A 20,937-nucleotide genomic window follows, 5' to 3' on the forward strand; every position below is an offset into this window, starting at 1 on the left:
ATTTGCTTCATGGAGAATGTGTTAACAATACTCAATTTTTCTCCATGTGCTAGACAACATATCCTTACTCACCGTTTCTAACACTTCTGTTATCTTCGCCTTCAATGTTTCAGTATGTGGAACTGGTGAACTGTACTCTTTGTCCATAGTGTATCCCCACAGAAAATTGTCTACAAGTGTAATATGAGAAGAATATTGTGGAGCAGTGGTGACTCGTGGCTTTTTGGGGGTGTAGGAAGTTATAGTAAACCCATGAAATATTTAAATGTGAACCTATAAACACCTACGAAAATAACCTTGACGATATTTCAAATTTTGCAAGAATTTCGATTTTGTCCGCCTTGCCTGTCGTCACCCTCTCAATAATAAAAAGTGCTTGAACTGCTTCTAAACTGTGCTGGGATTTGTTATTATTAATAATATTTTTTTTTTATTTTCGGATAACTGTAGTTTTAAGTTCAATTATATTTTACATATGCTTTGGAGTTTTGAACTTGTTACTTATTATTCACTACAGTTATGTACTATTTTTAATTTTCCCGACAAAATGGCTGAACAAACGAAATGGGTTCAACATAGAACTTGAAAAGATATGAGAATTCAACGGTTAAGAACAATGGCCCACTTGATTTATTTGTGACCCTCTATCCCAACTTTCTACTGATTTCCTGCCATAAAATGTCCTCATGAACTTAATCAGGCTCGGGCATGGTTGTAAAAAGCTTATTGCTGTGTCAGCATATTTCCTTTTGTTTGGAACATTTCCACTGGTGAAGTAGAAATAAGATTTAGACATACTATTTTTATTTCCTCATATTCCTTTGAATTTGTATTCCCTCTCCCAGTGACTCGCGTTTGCAGATTATGCTATTACCATTATGGCAAAAGCAGAGTGCTAGGTATCAACTAAGATCAAATTGTGCTAGGTTTAGCACCATTTTCCGAGGGTTGACATCGCTGATGCATAAAACTCTTCCTGCTTCCTTGCTGAACGTTTTAACTGCACAACCTTCCCTCCTCCCCTGCACTGTCCCTTTCACTCATCACCCATCTCAGTGGTAGCAAAGGCTGCATTGTCTTTGGGTGGCAGCTCGAGCAAGCAATAGCAGCTCACTATTGACAGTAGTGAATGTATGTACACTGTGCTCAAATTTTATAACACGTTAAACTCCTAAAAAGTACAGAATTGGAACTTAAATTAACTTAAGGAAGTTCCTCACTTCCTACATGAAGGAATCTGGTGTGTGATTTGAGAAGGCAATATCCAGCTCTGGAATATCTACAGTAAGCCTAAAATTAACATAGAAATTCTGATGGGTGCATTGAGTATTACAATTGGAAGAGGGTTATTAGTGTTAAGCCTTACATCAGAGCATTTGTGTAGTGTGCGGTGTTGAATACTGAAGTTGGAGTGACAATAATTAGCAGTCTTGTACTGATCATTGTCATTTTCTACCATACTTCTTAATTTTTTATGCTACCACAGACCCCCCTGTAAGTATATTTTGTTGTTGCTAACACCCCCTCCTCTCAAGACTACTCAATGTATGAAGTCGTAAGATGCACCAAGTCTTGTGAAGGGTAAAGGTGAGGTTTGTCCTCATGATGGTCACCCTCTGGATGTTGAACACTCGTAGAAATATGTGAAACACGAGGGGTGACTGAAAAGTTTTGAGCATAGTACAGAAAACAGGTAGCTAGGCAAAACCAAATTATATTTTTGATAATGTACCATTCTTCATTAGTGTGATGTCTCATGTTTATGTTTGAAACGTTTTAGTTTTTTTATTGCAGGATCTTAAGTGAAGAAAGTTCAGGGATTTGTTGAAAATGCGGAAATTGGAGTATTGTGGGTAAAAGGTTAGTCGTTTGTGAACAGATGTAAGTCTGAAGGGGCAAGGTCCTGCGAATAGGGGGGTGAGAAACAAGTTAGAATCTGCAGCCATGGCAATCGCTGAGTTGTGTGCGGGAGCATTGTCTTGGTGGAAGAGGACTCCTCTGATTAGCATACCTGGCCTCTTTTCTCACACATGTATTCTGAGACATTTTAGTAGGTCAGAGTAATACTTTCCACTGATGGTGTGATCCCTTTCAAGGCAATCATTTAGCATAACACCTCGGGAATCCCAAATAACCCAAATGCCATTGCCTTATGGGCTGACAGAGTGATCTTGGCGTTCTTCAGTGTAGTAGATGCATGCTTCCATTGCTTCTATTGTTATTCTCTTACAGACTGATATTGGTGGACCAAACATTCATCCATAGTCACGAATCTAGCAAGAAAATTGTCCCTTGACATCTTGTGCTCAGTATGCTTCAACTCAGGAGTCTAAAGACGTGGGACCCATCGAGTAGAAACTTTTGAGAAGCCAAACTCTTTCTTCAAAATGCAATCGGTTTGTTCCTGTGAGATGCCCAATCTGTCCACTACTTTATGTGTTGACAATCGGCGATCTTGTATGATCATGTCCAGAACAAGGTCAATGTTTTCTTTGGTAGTGGCAGTTGCTGGTCTCCAGGACCTCCACTCATCTTCAACAGTCTCCCTGCTCCACTTTAATTCTTGTACCCAGCATTTGACTATATCATATGAAGGAGCATTGTCATGTAAATCTTGGTGGTAATTGTTCATGCTTTTATAATGCGTTCAAAATATTTAGCTTTGTGTTTAGTGTGTTGTAAATGAAACACACCTTCTTTTCCATGATTTTACCCCCCTCCCCCTTTTCTGCTGCCAAAATTCCGGGCGGCACCTATGAGAGCAGCCTACTAAAAGTTGATTGGTATTTGATGGGGTGACCAAAAACCATGCACGTAATGTTTCGTGTTATCTCTAGCCTGCCCTCGTGGTGGAGTAGGTAGTACATCACACTACAACGCCAGGAGTCCCGGGTTCGAATCCCAGCCTGAGCCAGGCAGGGGGCACCAGCCCCCCCCCCCCCTCTGGCACTGCCGCCAGCCCCTTTGACATTAGGTAAAACTAGTTTGCATTCTACTTTGTTTGAGGTGAAGAGTGTAAATGTAGACAGCATATATTATTTTGTTCACAACTTCGTTTGTTCATCTTGTTTATGAGCAGAAGTCTAAGTAGCGGCAAGTGTTTACAATATTATCTAGACTTTAGAAAGTTCTTCCATATGGGGCCTTCTTTATCTGTACCTTCACTGCTCCTGCTGCAGCTTCCCGTATGACAGAAATCTGTGACTTTGATGTCATCATGCACATTCCTTCCACATCTGCCTCAAATGTCAACAGATCCAAAGTTTTGGAAATGAAGAAGAGTTTTATTGCTTTGGCCGGAGTACAGTAGTGCCTATGATTGAAGTGAATATTGTACATTATAAATATTTGTATCCTGAAAAACAGTATGAAGTGTGTAGTAAGGGATGGTGTGTCAAAACTAGTATTTGTATGATATTTCTAAATTTTATATTTTAAATTAACTTAATGACCCCCGACGAAATATGGACTTGGTTTACAAAGCCCCCCCTCCCTCCCTGGAGATCAGTTCTATAGCCTACAAGTTAAGTCCCGATATGCGCAGATCACTGCGGAGCACTTCGTATTACGTCATCCTCCCCACCACTCTTCTACTCACTGGTCTGGCGTTGAGAGTACCAGTGGTGCCAACTCAGCAAAATTAAGCTAAAACAAATATGACAAACAATTTTCATTGTTTAGCGTGACGGTGCATGCAGGCTCCTATTATATCAGTGGTTCATTTTATTTAATCCGGCCTTTGAAAATGCGTGCGGTGTGCCGATCGTAAACTGTAGTATTACGCACGTGCGTTAAGGTTTATAACTAAGAGAAACTACAGGGCGAATGACTTCATTTTCTGAATGCGACATCGAGCAGTGTCCAGTTTTTTTAACCGAGTGGTGTGGTGGTTTGTTTGTTTATCGTACAACAATCACCACGGGAAGGCAATCTGATAACACGCTTGCCTGTGTTCTTTTCTAAAGCATTGAAATGTTCATGCTCTTTACTCTTGGCTGCAAGATTCTTACTTTGAAAGAGGTGGACTTATGGACGAGCGTGTAGATGAACTGATAATTAGACTTGGTGAAGCCGATTCAGACACGGACACAGCTTCATCGGTAGACACAAGACTCGGATGAGTGGGAGAGTAAAACTAATGAAGAAGAACTGGAAAACATTTAGAAGGTGAGCTCAGTTCTATCGTTTATATTTCATCGTTTTATTTCATACATTTCTTATGCTGGTAAGAAATATCCCTAATATAACTTAATTCACTTAAGGTTTAAAGGGAAAATATCAAAATGTATTTAGAATTTAGCTCAATCAATAGGTAGCGTAGGTAACGGGATACTAATTCATGCCTTTCACATTCAAATTTCGTTGAAAATTCTCAGAGGATTCAGCTCCCTCCAGTTTGCAACACTGCGAATGAACGTCGCCGCAGACAATGGAGTGGGGAAATGTGATGTGAGGTGCGCAAACAATGGATTGCAGCGTCTTGTTTTTAAACTTGTCCTGGCCTGCCTGAGCATGGATGTTGGTGAGTGTCCATTCATCATATCATCACTCATCCCCTCTTCGCAAAGTAGCCAAAAGTGGCACAAAAAGCGAAGTAAAATAAATCAAACCAATCAATCGTGTTTTCTCTTTTTACAAGTTCTCTAAATTTCATTCTGCACCCCTCAGCACGTCTAGACGATTAATCCCTGGCGCCCACTCTGTGCGGGATATGCAATAAATATTTCGTAATTGCTAATTACGATTTTGAACCCTCGTTTTAAAAGTTATTTTAAAGGCAAAAATTGTAATCGGATGGTATATCCATGGATATCTACCATGTTGCTTTGCTCGAATTTTTATCCGTTCAAAATTTATGAGAAGGGGCGTACCCCATGAACTCATCCCTGGTATCCATGAGTATTACCCTGCAAATTGTCCATCACCATGTTCGTGCACTTTATTTGACCTAATAAGAGCTTCAAGAATTAAAAGAAAACTCAAAACAAGCTGTTGACAACTTCTGCACCAGCATACATAAAAATCCATCACTTAAAAACAGACGGGATATAAGAGAAAAATTAATGAAAATAGTCATGGACAATTTGCACGGTAATACTCACGGATCCCACTGTACGTACGTCGGTGGTTCTGAAATGTTGGAATAACGTAGTGAACGCCTGATTGGTATCTCTTGATTAGAAAAATAAACTTCATATTCTAATATATTTAGTATGTGTTACGTAAAATTGCAGACATGGTAATTTGAGGGCCCCTTTCAACAACAACAACAACAAAAAAAAAATAGACTCTCTGCAGTACGGTGCAGGACAATTAGATAAAGGAAAACCTACAAGAGCCATTGCCATTCTCTCTTCACGCACACTCATTTCCCACAAGTACCTCCCTCCTTTCGAGTCAAGAAGTGACAAGACATTATTCCAAGAGCACCAAGTACCTTCCACCTTATTCGTGTACACATTATTTGTTCTAAGAGTAATTTTAATCATAATGGAAATACTTTCAAGTCCATTATGTTAATCAGGTCGGGTTTCACTATTGAAAGAGTTTGTTACGTGATGCATCGGAGGGCGGATCGTGTGGAGAAATTGTGTGTATAAAGACAGACCTGAATAACCGGCTTGTAATCTGAGCTATGAAGTATGAAATTAATGTGTCGTCTGCCCGATCTCCGACTGTAGGCCTGTGTGTTGCAAATTTGATGCGGAATGTTTTCGACTAGTTTACATTTACATGAAAAAACGAAAAGAAAGTATACCAAAATATCAAAACTAGGATCATGATTTGAAAGTAACTTTTATGTGCAAATCTTATTCCTGTTACAAGAAGTATGAAATCCTTGAGGCAAATTTTGGGACGTGATAGGTGTAATATTTTAAGGGCTATTCAATGTAAAAGAGATCCATTTACAGTACATCAAATACCTGATTTAGCAAGAAGTATTTTCCATTCGTCAGCAATTCGTAAAAGCCTAATTTTGGGAATAGAAACCAGTTGTGATGATACCTGCTGTGCAATAGTAGATGACGATGGCAATGTAATTGGTGATAGTCGGGTATCACAACAACAGATTCATTTGAAGTAAGTAAAGTAGAACAGAAGCGCAGGTAGCTAAAATTTGTTGAGAGTTGTTTCAATTTGCCAAACCAAATTTTGCTTATGCACACATTCTAATCAGGGAAGTGCAAGGGGAAAACCGCAGAAATAACTTTGCACAGCTGAGGAATGTTTAGCTATGTAGAAGAAACTTTGCATCAAGCATACGACTTTCTCGAGCTTTGAAAATAGTTATTTTTATTTCACACAAATATTGTGTTTTTTAGCATATCAAAAGTTCTAAATTGCAGTATTATTTACAGGACTATGTGCATTTTATTTCAGTAATATTCTGGTGATGTGAAATGTTTAATTTTAGATAAGTTTTTGGCGAATTTCACACATTATCACAGACTTGTAAGTGAATTTGTTAACATAAACCCTATAATATATTTTGCTATCTTGTCCTGCATTCAATTTTTTTTAGAGAAATGGTGATGATGAACCCTACCCTACCCATAGATTGTCTATAGAATGTGAATCTTAATTCCTTATATTAATTTGCATTTTTTCTTTTGGTATGACTTAAGATGACCGGACCTCTCTCCGCTTTTCTTCATATTTGACATACATACTAATTGAGGCCTGCTAATGACGAATCTGAAGTTAAAAATTGTTGGAAACGTCTAGAAATTGCAAAATAATTCCGAACCATTGACGCTAGCCCCACGAACCATTGATGTGTGGTTAGGTTAGTTTCGGTTAGGCATAGTTAAAATTTGGTGTACTACCTGGAAGTATCAGGATCTAGAAATTGCAAAATAATTGTGAACCATTGATGCTAGCCCCACGAACCATTTACATGTGGTTAGGTTAGGCAAACTTAGTTAAAATTTGGTGTCGTGCTAGTATCAGGAATATATATATACAAAAAATTACGCGAAAATCGACTGTTTCCATTCCGAACACTAACGACTTATTTTGCAATTTCTAGACGTTTCCGACAACTTTTAATTTCAGATTCGTGATTAGGAGGCCTCAATTAGTGAGTATGCCAAATGTGAAGAAAATCGGAGAGGTGTCCGGTCATCTTTAGTCGTTCCTTTCTTTTCAATCTGGAAGGTGTAAGATTTAAAAATTAATGTAATGTTGAAGATAACTGCATATCTTCTTGAAAAACTGAAATAAAGTACTTTGACAAAAAGTACAAAATCATTTTTCAATTCCACAGTTCCAAAAAGTACATTTAAATATGATACTAAACATGATGTAGTTTTTCAGTGATAAATTAGGATATCGTACTGAAGATATTAGTCTATCATTTCCAAATTGCAAATGAAAATGTTTGATGCAGGGATTCAGCTACCCAAATTATTATACACATGCAACCAGTTGAGATTTATATTACAGTTATTTTACATTGCTTTCCTATCTCTACAGAAGGCTACACCTAGGGTTACCAGACGTCCGGTTTTTCCCAGACATGTCCTACATTTTAACCTTGTGAGGAATTCGGGAGGAATTTGAATAATGTCATAAATGTCCTACATTTTGAGCCTCACAAAATATGAATTAGGAAAATAGTAACACTTTACTATACCGGAGACTGATTTCTTCAAATTTACAGGAGAAAGTACTTACGCAAATAATTTTCTGCAGTGTTCTTGATGTTTGGGAATGTAGTTTTGATCCATTTTAATGCGAATGCATGTGGTTTTCTATGAAAATCTATTTCCGACGCGCTATTGCTGCTGCCGCCATTTGCTTTCTGCACGAGAGCACAATACGCACTATTGCTGCTGCTACAAGATGACGTGTCGAGGATGCATCGTGAAATTGTTGCTGGGTGTGGAAGATGCCATGGAATTTGTAATTCCGATGTTGTCCGTATATGCTAAATTGAACGAAAGGAGTTCTAATGGAGCCTAACCTAACCTAGTAGGCATACCTCGTCCCCGTGATGGTTCGTGGGGCTATCGTATGTAAGAAATAGACGTTATTTTCATTAGTAATCCATTATTTCACCTAAGGAAATGTTCCGCAATGCAGAATAGTTCGTTAGCAATGTAAAAAATTGCGAAATAAATCATTGATAGGTGTCTCTGGTATAGTAAAGTAGTACCGGAAAATACGTGTTTTAGTTTAACAAAGAGAAATCATGCAAGTTACAAGTCTATGGACTGTGCTCCCAAACACAATAGTGACATTTGTTTTGATCAGTCATTGCCAAAAAAGAAATAAAATATTGTCCTGCTAGAGGTCAAACAAAAAAACTGAAATGATTAGTGAACAAAACTTTTGGGGCCACATTCTGATGATGTGACAGTTCATGCCTGAGGATAATTTCTTGCCTTGGGGTTTATAGGTATACTGATGAAACAAGGTGTTTCCCATTCTTGCTCATTATTTTGATTGTAAAGCAGGAGTATAGAAAACGAAGTTATTTATGAAAGTAGGTCAAGAAGTCAATAAAAAGTCAGTATATTATACTTGTGGTCAAGAATTATTGCTATCCCAATGACTGATTAGTTGATTTAGTGGTAATTATCCGATAAGGCACGAATACCTCTCACTCGTTTATTTCATTAATTTTAGCATTGATACTTATCTATTGTGCATTGCGGAAGATTCTTCAAGGTGAGGTTATGCCTTTTTCCATAAAATAGTGTCAACTTTTCATATTACGAGTCATTATTTGTCTTCCTTGTTCTGCTTGGGTAACAGACAATATGGCGTGCACTCGTCATGGATCATCCCGCGTCTTGCTTGTGTTTTGTCAATTTGGAGTGGGTTTTAACCTTCTTAACTGAAAAATACCTACTTTCGTGTTCATTATGTCATCACAAACCATTGACGGATAGCCCCAAAAAAACATTCACGATAGCCCCACAAACCATTGATGGATAGCCCCACGAGCCATTGATAGATAGCTCCATAAACCATTTCCGGCAAGATTAGGTTAGGTAAGCATAGTTAAATTCTCGTAAAAAAAGGCACGTTTGAAAACACTGGCGAGAGGGTGTGACTTTCGACGGTTGCGCCATCTGCACGTACATAATGGAAACAACGGCATAATGTTACAGAAAATGCAAGTTCCTTACGTAACAAGTGATTATTTCTTGTTCTGCAGCATTCTATGGTGAAGTTTTCAGTTTCCGCAAAAGAAAATACATCCAAGAACTTCGACAATGTTACAGAAACTGATTTCAGTAAGTTGTTTCTCCTGTAAATTTGATGAAATCCGTTCGGGTGATGTCGGATATTTACCGATTTAGTTTATTTTATTTAACTTTTCTGCCCCTTTGGCTAATCGCGAAGATGAGGATGAATGGTGGTAAGATAAGATGGATGAATGGATAGTCATAAACATATATTGACAACTGGCTGTGAGTCCAGACGCCAAAGCCTCGCTAGTCTGCCAAATGCATCCCGCATGCATTAATAGATAAAATAGGTCTACATCTCTTGTTATATACTGCTGCAGTTTTCATTTTAACCAGCCTTTTGGTAGGATTTTCTTATTAAATATTATTTTCTTACTTGCAAATTTCCAATCGACTCCTACTTAGGTAAACAAAAACAAAATAAAATTTTAAAAAAAGTCCTGAATAACTCAAGAATTTTGGATTTGTTCTTTTGGTAGACACCCTGTTATTCAACTAAAAACTAGCCAAGATGAAACTTCTGGAACCATTTCAATTACGGTAATTGCTGAATATTTGTTTGCCATTACAGGTCATAATGCAAAGGTTGAGAGTTTATGTTCATTACCAGCAACACAAAGGACTCGACGAGAATTTTTTTCGTAAAGTCTGTAAGAAGTTTGGTATTGGTCCATATAATGTCAAAGAGTTTGACTGTCCAGTCTCTCATAAATATATTTTGACTAAACCTGAAATTTTGGGAAAAATTGGCTCCTCTGAGAAGTACAGTTAAAACAGGTGCATTGTTAAGTATGATTACAAGTTTGGAAATTTTGAAATAAGGAATTCGATAATTATTTTTTTTTAACTGAAAAGTGTCAATTTTAAATTACTTTGTAACGTGTTCTATAGAAATATGTATTATTTATTGTGAATGTTTTGTGCCCTATATTTTGACTCAATGTCATACATTTTGGAACATTATGTCCTACATCTGGTAACCCTAGCTACACCTTGACCCTCTGTACTCCCTTGAAAAGTGAAATATTTGCATGGTTCATAAAGATTTTGTTGTTTATGAATGCTTTCAATTGTTTTTAGCTCTGAAAATGTGTTATTGTCAAGTAAAATATGCCTGTTTGGTAGATAAAACTGCTTAGTTATCATTATTTGTTTTATATATCTGCGAGGGATTTGGCATGTATGAGTTTTTCCTAAATGCTTAATGTCCTGTTATTGGTGATTTTAACACATGAAGCCCTTCCAGACTGAAATTGTAAACAAATTGGACATATTTTAGCCATTGTTGGCATGTGGAATGAATTTCTCTTGTGTTGCACTTCAAGCTGTTTTAAAATTTTCTGTACTGTGATTAATTAATTTTTTTCAAAAAAGAGTTTGAAGTGTACAGTCATGTTTTTATTTATTTATTTCAGCCATGGTGGCATCATCCCTCCCATTGCTAAGAGCTTACATCAGAAACACATAAAAGCTGTTGTCGAGGAAGCTTTGCAGTCTGGAAACCTTGAACTGCAGGATGTAGATGCAATTGCAACAACTGTAAAACCTGGTAATATTTTATTGCTTTTATAACAATAGCCTTTTATGTATTACATAACTTTGTACTTCTTCAATGCTCATGCAATCATTGGTACTAACATGTAAAAAATGTATAGTGGTATCTTCAGGATGCCAAGAATTGTGTCATTAACATGTTAGTTGTTGTTAAAAGTTTTTTTTTTAAAAAAAAGAGAAATGTTGCATATTCATACTAGCTGTCAAGATCTTCAACTCTGAACCCGCATTAACAATTTGAATTACCAACATGCTTCTCCTGCTTTTTCTTTTTTTAAATTTATTGAAGTGTTTGTCATGCATGGATTATTTCATTACAAAGGTGGGAGCGATTTTAGAATCCCGGAAACTTCCACAATTTCGTTCATATTTCGCATACTCAATAATAATCATGAATCTGCAGTTAAAATTTGGCGCTCACGTGTAGAACTTGCAAAATAAGCGGGCCCGTGATCGCAGCCGACACCCTCGATTTCTCAAGAAAACCAATGTTTATCGCAAGATTTTGTGTTTTCGAATACAGTAGACTTGCGATTATCTGAGCTAATTGGGACCGTACCTCGGATACGGAAAAACTCGGATAATACGGAGATAATGTGCTAATAGGTCATAAATGACAAAACAACACTGAAAACTGTATAGTAATTATTTATTACTAGTACAACATAAATGAGAAGATTACTTTTTCTGCTTAGAATAGGCCTACAGACTTAAACACCACCGTAACAATCGGAGACACCGACAATGTAACAAACACGTGCAGCGTGGATTGTGACTTGACTCCATAAACAAACAGGGGGTGTATTATGAAGCACGATGTTTTCCAACCACTCCCTCGGTTAATCCAGAGCCTCGGTTAATCGGGACTCGGTTAATCACGAGTCTACTGTACTTAAAAAATGAAATATATATTCCTCATTCTACTACGACCCCAAATTTTAACTATGTTAGCCTAACCTAACTGGCCTAACCATGCATGGTTCGTGGGGCTACTCATGCATCGTTCGAGGGGTGTAAGGCTAATTGCGACCAGGGACCGTTAAAAAATGTGTTTCGTAGCACTTGAGCAACAAATTTTAATTGCAGAATCGTGATCATCGAGAATGATCATCGTAATTCATAAGGTTATTTTACAACTTCTTCACGTTATTTTACAATTTCTACACGTGAGCACCAAATCTTAACTGCAGATACATCATCAGGACTCATAATTAGCGAGTATTCGAATTATTAATGAAATTATGGCTTTTTCTGGTATTATAAAATCATACCCAAAGATGAAAAAAAAGGAAAACATGAATATAATTAACAAGTATTGCAAAACGAGGCATGCTTTTACGTCCTCCATCCAAATTAATCTGGAGAAATAGACCATAACGTCTGTTGTTAATGTAGCAACCTTGTAATCAATACCTGGTGGAGACATATTGCACAGCGGTTTGGATCTCATTTTGAACTGTAAGCCCAGTCCCGATTAATCTAGCTGTGCATAAAGTCGACTTAATAGGTATCTTTTTAATAGTGGATTTTACTTATGGCTATGATGGAAAATATTACTATGTTTGTTTGTCTTTGTAGGACTACCATTGTCTCTAGCTGTTGGTATGAATTACGGGAAGCAACTGTCTAGGGATGGAAAAAAGCCTTTTATTCCAATTCATCACATGGAAGCTCATGCATTAACAATACGGATGGTCGAACAGGTGAGAATTTCAATATACAGTTGAACCTGAGTTATACGTATAACTGAGAATTACTTAAAATCAGATTTAGATACCATGTCATATCATTATTAAATGACTGTAATTGTATCTATTTTGAGGACAAGATATAGTACAAGTTATTCTGTCACTATCTACCTATCACTTTTGTATTCAACATTTTGCCATTAAGTGGTACAGCTGCAGCACGTTTTTGCCGAAACCAGGGAAGAAGTGCTTTTTCCAAATCTGCATATTTTCCCTCTTGTTGGCTGCTGTGTTTTGTTGATTAACTACCCAATTTTAAAAAATTGTTTCAAATTGCATTTCTGTTACTAATGACTGTGCAAAGTGTGTTGTAAGAAATGCCTACATCTTCATCTATTTCGCTTTTAGTGTTATGTGGATTGGCATCCACTTCCCATATAAATTTTACTTGCTGGTCAAGCATATCACTTTTCCTCTTGCTGTTCTGCTCTTATAATGGAACACGGCAATAGTTAGCTATTGGCAATTTAACATGTGTACTTTTGTATCACAATTACATACAAAAGAAAATGCATCTCGTGTTCTGAACAAGTGCGTCAAATCTTTCTCCTCAGATTTCATGCTGCTCACTGCCTCTCCTTGCCTTCTTTGTGACAGTGCCGCATTGCACTTGTTTTTCTTGCACCTCAAGACCAAATGCTGACATGCCCGTCTATCCTGTTTCGTATTTGAAACTCGCCTTGTGTGTTTTTGTAACAACAAGAATTGTATACTTCTGTGACATTGTTGTAGCTTGGTTACTTTCAAGCAACTGTATGTTATGAAAGTTTAGAGAGACATGGTGGCGTAGTAAGTAGGGCATGACTGCCATGTGGAGACCTGGATTCGATTTCTGATGGCTGATCTAAGGTTGGAATTTTTCCAGTCCTGTCTCTGCCTTATGTCCCTGCAATAAAGTAGCTCCGGAGCTCACATAGCCTTAAATCAATGGGTACCTTGGTGCAACCTGAGGGGTAAAGGCAGCCGGTTCGCTAATGCCTGTTTGCACCAACATCGATTTACTTGTGACTCAGAGTTAACCCACGAATCTGCTGATTCTCTGTTGCACCAACAGACATGCCGGGTAAACTGGGAGTAAAAGGACGGTCAACTTTACCCTCCGAGAACGGGGAGTAAAATCGGAGTTAACGCACGCACAGCAGTGTAATGGCTGCCATCTGCAACTGGTAATGTATCACTTCAGAATTTCAAAACTAAATAAATGTAAAATGGGAAGTAATAGATTCAGACTGCATATATAAAAGGTTATAAATATGTACGTAGTATGTTATTAAATGTATACTTTGGCAGATATTTACTGTGTACATTCTGCAGTTCAGAGTTTGTAACATTGAACGTGCAATACAAACATAATCATACGCCCAGTAGCCGGAGAAAGTAGAGTAGTCCTAGCCATAAACGATCGTGAATACTACGTGAAGGTACACGTATACATTGAAATCTACTGCAAACATCACTGTAAAACTACTTACTATGATCACAAGCTGCAACAAGATATCAACATTTATTCATGTAAATATCCCCCCCCCCCATCATTATCACGTGCTTGAATTTTTCTTGTGGCAGTTGCTTGTCACTGTTTACGGAGATGCTTTTTTTCTGTCCTGCAGCCACACTATGAGTTGAACCACGCCTTCTCGAAACAGGTAACCAATCACGTGCTTCCATCTGTATGACGTTTAGGCACTTGTTTTGAGGCTAGCTGCTGTCCTAAAGTAAAGCCGGGGTTTCATGACTCGTGCGGGCTGGAATGCCTTTCAGGTTGGCACAATGGAAAATGATCCTAACTCAAGTGTTACCCTGACCTGTGGATTTTCAAACTTACGAGTTTGTGAAATGTTGGTGCAAAATGCCGTAAGTGGTCAACTTTTGATCTTGCCACTTAAGTTCCTGGGTTCGAATTTTGGCATGGACATTCTTTGTTAGCGTCCCTTCATCAATTTCTTCTAACCAGAAGTGTCAGAAAAGCAACACCAAATAACAAAAATACAAACGTGAACACAAATTAATCCATGAAGTCGAAGTCACTGCGTACAGTCATGACATATTCATGATTTCCTTCGGGCAGGGGTATCTCCCCCACACACAAGTTTATGTGTATCTCCTGCATACACACTGCTATACAGACACGGTGGACTGATTTAACTCAGGTTGATTAAAATCTCGATTTAAATCACTTGAAGTAAATAATTTAGAGAATAATGTACATAAGGATTTTGTAGATATCTGAATCACTTTTGTTGAAAGTACATTAATCTCATAATCATTTAATGGAGTTTATTAGGTTCTAAGAAATAAAATATATGTACCGATGGGATGAAGCTAATACGAAAGGAAATGTAATATGTAAACTGTAAACACACTTAAATTTCTCTTGATTTAAACTTCAATAATTTTTATGGGCAAATATGGCAAAAAAAGATGTGTAGAATAATAAACAAGATGCTACCTTCATTTGGTGCAAAGGTACATAAACCTTAAACTTAAAACTCAGCTAGCTTATCTACAGGGTAGGGTTCTTTGTAGACAACGAAACCAGACAGGATGCCTTCCAATGGAGACGTTTAAACGAATATATTATTTAAACACAGGATACATGGAGTAAGAATATTTACATGATAAGCTACTTTCTTCTATGCTTTTTATTATTTTATTTTCTCTATCTGTATATTCTTCTATCGGGACTTCCTTCTCAATGGACATATCTGGATCTGGACTTCCTTCTTAATGGACAGTCTGGATCGGGACTTCCTTCTCAATGGACAGTCTGGATCGGGACTTCCTTCTTAATGGACAGTCTGGATCTGGACTTCCTTCTCAATGGACAGATCTGGATCGGGACTTCCTTCTCAATGGACAGATCTGGATCGGGACTTCCTTCTCAATGGACAGTCTGGATCGGGACTTCCTTCTTGTCTTTTTTGTTAACTTCCCTATGGATTTCAATTTAGGTTTTGACTATTTAACGAATTCCTTTAAGCTTTGGGAATAATACTAATATCCTCCCTTGGGGCTACAATTGGAACGCGCCACCACTAACTGGGTACAACAGAGTGTATACTTGGTGCAAACGATTTACACGCGCATCCAAGTAGGTGCTCCGGTTAAACCGCGCAACCAAAAAGTGCTGTGGGGCGTCGATCAGAACGTGCTCGCCACTGATGTAAACAAAATTTTCCCTATAGGAATGGTAAATCAATCATACAGATGCAATATCTGTTCAAAGACACAAACTTGTATCAGTGCTTTGACTTCTTTAATTTTCATATTAACTTACATGTGATCATTGATTTGATTTATAGGATATATATATTAATTTACTTCTTTCATATTTATTCTTTGTCTTCTTATAATATATTCTATTGTTTTTCATCTTTCCAATTTGCTTTGTTCTTATTTATAAAGTTATTCACATATATTATGCCAATTCTTAACCTTGCACGCCTGGTACTGCCATCTCTATTCGTCTTTGGCAAACTATTCACATTACTTGGTCCTATTGGGTACGTAACAAAGATACTAATCATGTTACACTGTAAATAGTGTCCTTATCATTAAACTGAAAATAAACATGGCAACTGATATTTTTGAAACTAATTATTTAAAAATATTGACAAAATTCAGCTACAAAGACTATAAAAAATATTTCAAGTTACAATTACGAGTCGTATTTTTAAAGTAACTACCATTTTGAAATTCCGCCGCTGCAGTGCTGCGGTCGGTGTCCCGTGCATGCGCACTGTGTACCTACATCTGTTGGCAAGCCTCAGACCCCATTGCGGCAACAATCGATCGTGTATACATTTGCGTATTTAAAATGCCTCCGCCGATTGAGAATCCCTGTGAAATATGCACTGTTATTTGTTTTCTTAGTGCTAAAGGCATGAAAGCAGTTGAAATTCACCGTCAGATTTGTGAAGTGTATGGACAAAACATTATGAGTGATGGAATGGTACGCAAATGGGTAAGAGCTTTCAAAGATGGCCGACAGAATGTTCATTACGAGGAACGGAGTGGGCGACCCTCAGTGATCACTGTCGATTTGGTTCAGAAAGTCGACGAAAAAGTGAAAGAGAACAGACGCTTCACGATTTCTTCGTTATCAGAGGAGTTCCCTGAAGTTTCAAGAAGTGTTATCTACGAAATTGTTACCGAACGCTTAAACTATCAAAAATTGTGCTCACGATGGGTACAAAAAATGTTAACTGAGGTGCACAAAAGCAAACGTTTAGGTAGCGCCTTGACTTTTCTTCTCAAGATCTCATCACATCATTTGGCTGGGAACAATTTGATCATCCTCCATACAGCCCCGATCTAGCACCCAGTGATTACCACGTGTTTCTGCAACTGAAGAAGCATCTCGGAGGTCAGCGCCACGATGACGATGATAGCCTCAAAACGGCCGTGTTGCAGTGGCTGTCAACTCAGGCAGCAAACTCTATGACAACGGAATACAAAAGCTTGTTGTTCGATATGATAGGTGCCTTAATATTGGTGGCAATTATGTGGAAAAGTAGATAAAAGTGTGGTCTTTCAAGTAACAATAAAATTGTTACAAAAAGTTTACTTGTTTTTTGTACATATCAAAACGGTACTTACTTAAAAAAATAAGCCTCGTATATAGTACGTTCAGAATGTTTTATTTTCACTGGAAGAAAAGTTACTGAAATTACTATAGTTTCATTAACACACTCAACAAACATTTCTATAGTAGGTTCATATATACAGTATCAGAAACAGAAAAATGTATATTTACATATATTTTTTTATTTGCTTTAATCAAACTGTTATTTTTCAAGGACGTTTACCAGAAAAAGCCTTTCTATAAAAAGATAGGCGTATGGTGCCAAAAACCATACAAGCAATTTTAAGCATGTTTAAATCGATTTAAATAAAAAAATCTGATTTAAACAAAGAAGTGAGCAAAATTTATTTTTAAAATAAAAATCATGATTTTTGTCCACCCTGTATACAGAATGAAGCTTCTTACGTCAACAAATTAGTATATTGGCCTTTGTGTTTACTAGGAGTGGGACAGGTTGATCAGTTTATCATGTTCATAAATAGCTTTTATTTTCAGGTGGAGTATCCATTCTTGACGCTGTTGGTGTCCGGTGGACACTGTCTGTTGGCTGTCGTGAAAAACGTGGATGAGTTCTATCTCTTGGGGAGGACTCTAGATGATGCTCCGGGAGAAGCTTTTGATAAGGTACATAAAATTATTGTTACTCACCAACATCCAATATCTTGAAGGCGTGAATGCTTAAGTTAAAAGGTTGTGGTTTATAACATGACATCACCATATTAAAAAAATAATAGCTATATAACAGAGACATCAAGTGCCACTATAAGAAATGACTGTGCACTAGAAATAGGCAGATTGATTGCTACTCTGGCAGTATTTACATTACTGCTTTGATACAGTAATAAATAGCCTATAATGTTTTGCAAAATTCAGCCATTTTGTCATTATTTAATATGGATGGGCCAATATTAAATTTTTGTCTGATGCAGATAAAGTATCAATATAAAGATTACCAATACCACTAACAGATAAACTATCGAATCGATATAAAGTACCAAATTGTCCTTGAAGAACCTGAATGGTTCATTGACCTCCTTAGTATTTCGAGGTGACTGTAGTGCAAATGAAGTTGCAATAACAGGGTTGCTACGTGACTGGAAAACGGGGAAAAGTCAGGGAATTTGGTTGGTCAGGGAATAGTCAGAGAATTTTGCATATTTTCTGGAATTTACGAGCATTTTGGAGTTGCAGGAGAACCAGTTACAAAATGAACGAACGGTTCATTTCCACTTCCGAATTTGGTTGTTGTGATTCCAGTCCCCCCAAAAGATTCAGTTCAGAAACTTGTTCCTCTCGTCATTATAACTTCTAGTTTGCTACGTACAAAATTATGGTTCCTTCGCATTTCGATTCTATATTTATTCACTCTCGGATCTTGGATCCGTTCATTTTGCAACTCGTTCTTCTGAACCTGTTCAAGACTGGATTTGGAGAGGCGTGAGATTTTTCCTTAGAGAACAAGCTACTCAAGACGAAACCTAAGCAACCAGCCATCCTCAGAATTTCATGCGGAAAAAATGTTGCTTTAGCTTTGTGTGTGGTGAGGAAATTTCCTTTCTTCATTTCAAGAACACACCCGTTCGGAACCCGTTCTCTTTTGATACGTGAAGCGGAGCAGTTTGGTGTTCGGACAGTTCATTGGTTTTGGATCTGCAATAAAGCTTGAAGAGCAGAATTTCACGTAACTGGCTGTGGTTGACGTTACACTGGACGGGTGTGGACGCCGAGTAAAAACAAAGGGACTCACTACTTCGTTCCCCCCTTGAACCCGTTCTGTGAATTTGAGTCCTTCGCAAACCCGTTCATAAGCAACCTGATCAACTAGTTCATTTGCTCGTTGTCGTAGTTTTTACATTGCAGAGATGTGTTACACCCGAGAAATTAGTGATTTTATGCAGTATCAGTGACATCATTATTCGAATATGCACGTGTTTTATGCATGTAGAATGAATTTATTTTTTAAAAACTGGTGCGAAATAGAGGAATTAACGTTGTTAGGTTAGGAATGTTGGTTTGATGCCGATAGTAATTTTACGTATTTTTTGCGTGTAGAATGAAATTTTGCTGAAAAGTGGTGAACATGGGCCCAAGTTCCTTTTGTTTTATTACGATTTCATCATGCTACAAATGCAACTTTTACATTGTTCGATTCCGATTTATGTCTGTTAATACATACTGCAAAGTTTTAGCGATTACTTAACATTTTGTCAAATATGCTTTTGTGGTTAGGTTAGGAAGGTCAGGTTTGGTTGTCTTAGAATTAAAATAGTGGCCGCGGTGGCTCAGTCGGTAACGCGTTGACTACCATGTAAAGGTCCCAGGTTCGATCCCCGGCCGGTTAAAATCCGGGAGCTTTTCTAACGTTGGAAGTGGCCCCGGCACCCACCCAGCGTCAAATAACATGGGTTCCCTGGGGGAAACCCTGGAGGGTCAAGGCGGTCAGGGGCGTGATGCTGATCACATCACCCTCACTCACGACCGGATCAAGAAAGTGTGAGGCGTTACCCCCACACCCCCTATACGCCTTCGTGGCACGGTGTTATGCACAGATACCTTTTATCTTTTTTTTTTTTTTTAGAATTAAAATAGAGACCCTGAATGCACTCTACTAAGGTTCCGATTTATTTCTACATTAATTCCCACTAGTTTACGATACTTACTGTCCCTTGTCAACCGGAGAATACCTTTTCCGTGGGAAGCGTGTATGATTGCGTAAGGTCATTTTGAAGTTTTTTTCAACATAAATAACTTTTTTCGAATCCAAATAGTGCTCACTATTTTAAGGAAGGTCCAAATTTCGTGGCACAATTTTGCCAAAATTCTATGATAATTAGTCTTCCTGCTAGGAAACTTTGAAAAAAAAAACAAAAAACATAAAACATTCTTAACTGTTACCCTGAATTTCCGAAATATGTACTATTTTCAATAAAATAAAAAATATAATCATTAAACTTATTGCATTAAACTTATTGCATATTTTCTAAAGGTACATGACCTAATTGTCTGTTGTTTGTCATTTGTATTGATATAATTGAGGTTGTATACAAGTTACATTGTAAAGCTTTGATATATGCCACATTTTTAATTGATTTTTTACACCAACTTAATTGTAATGACTTAGTGAAAATGGGGAAGTACATTAGTTATTTACTTTTTCATTGAATAGCATTATATTAATCACTTGGTAAATTTTCAGCTAATAACTGTATATTCATATTCATAATAATTAACGTGCCTGCATATTTAATTGAAAAACATGAGGTTCATAAGCAAAAATCATGATGACAAATATGTCTGGAAAAATTTCATTTCTGGTCTGAAAACCTGGAAAAGTCAGGGAATTTTATAATCAAAAAATCGTAGCTACCCTGATATTATACATTTCATTTTTTTAAAAAATGTAGCGCATGGAGATTATCCATAAAAATTGTAACAAAATGACATAATTTTGCACTAAATTAGCACTAAATTATAAGATATTGATTTAAATATCGGATCAAAAAAATAATCAGTAATTTTACCGGTACAGTGATATGCCTATATTGGCTGATACCGATAGAGAAACGATTAATCTCACCCATCTCTACTATTTAATAAACATGAATATGTAATTCATATGCCCCAGTTTTACAATGTAATTGTCAAAATACACAGTTTATTTGATGACAAATGAACTGTTCAGGTTTGTCATGGAGCATTTGCAATTTTATATCGGTTAGGCTGTTTTGCAGTGCTTTTCTATCTCGTGGTTAATCGTGAGGATTTTGTATCAGATATGTAGAATATGTTATATCTTTATTTGTTGATTTATCTTCTTTTCTGTCACTTTTGGCTTATAGCGGTGATGATA

At 37.2% G+C, this 20,937-nt stretch overlaps 1 protein-coding gene across 3 annotated transcripts in view; it reads left to right on the top strand.

Moving 5' to 3' along the window:
* The first annotated feature begins 5,385 nt into the window (after window positions 1-5,385).
* Window positions 5,386-20,937, top strand: part of Tcs4 (Threonyl-carbamoyl synthesis 4) — a 60,054-nt gene continuing 44,502 nt past the window's right edge. For 2 of the 3 annotated variants that reach the window (XM_083114422.1, XM_083114421.1), the window contains exons 1-4: window positions 5,387-6,081; window positions 10,616-10,749; window positions 12,333-12,457; window positions 17,583-17,711. In XM_083114422.1, the coding sequence (XP_082970548.1) occupies window positions 5,831-6,081; window positions 10,616-10,749; window positions 12,333-12,457; window positions 17,583-17,711 (639 nt within the window). In that variant the 5' untranslated portion in view covers window positions 5,387-5,830. Of the gene's footprint in view, window positions 6,082-10,615; window positions 10,750-12,332; window positions 12,458-17,582; window positions 17,712-20,937 lie in introns of all 3 variants that reach the window. The other variant, XM_083114423.1, reaches the window with a different exon arrangement.

Source organism: Lepisma saccharinum, chromosome 29 (genome assembly GCF_977018435.1).
Source record: "Lepisma saccharinum chromosome 29, izLepSacc3.1, whole genome shotgun sequence".
In the NCBI taxonomy this organism is placed as follows: Eukaryota; Metazoa; Arthropoda; class Insecta; order Zygentoma; family Lepismatidae; genus Lepisma; species Lepisma saccharinum.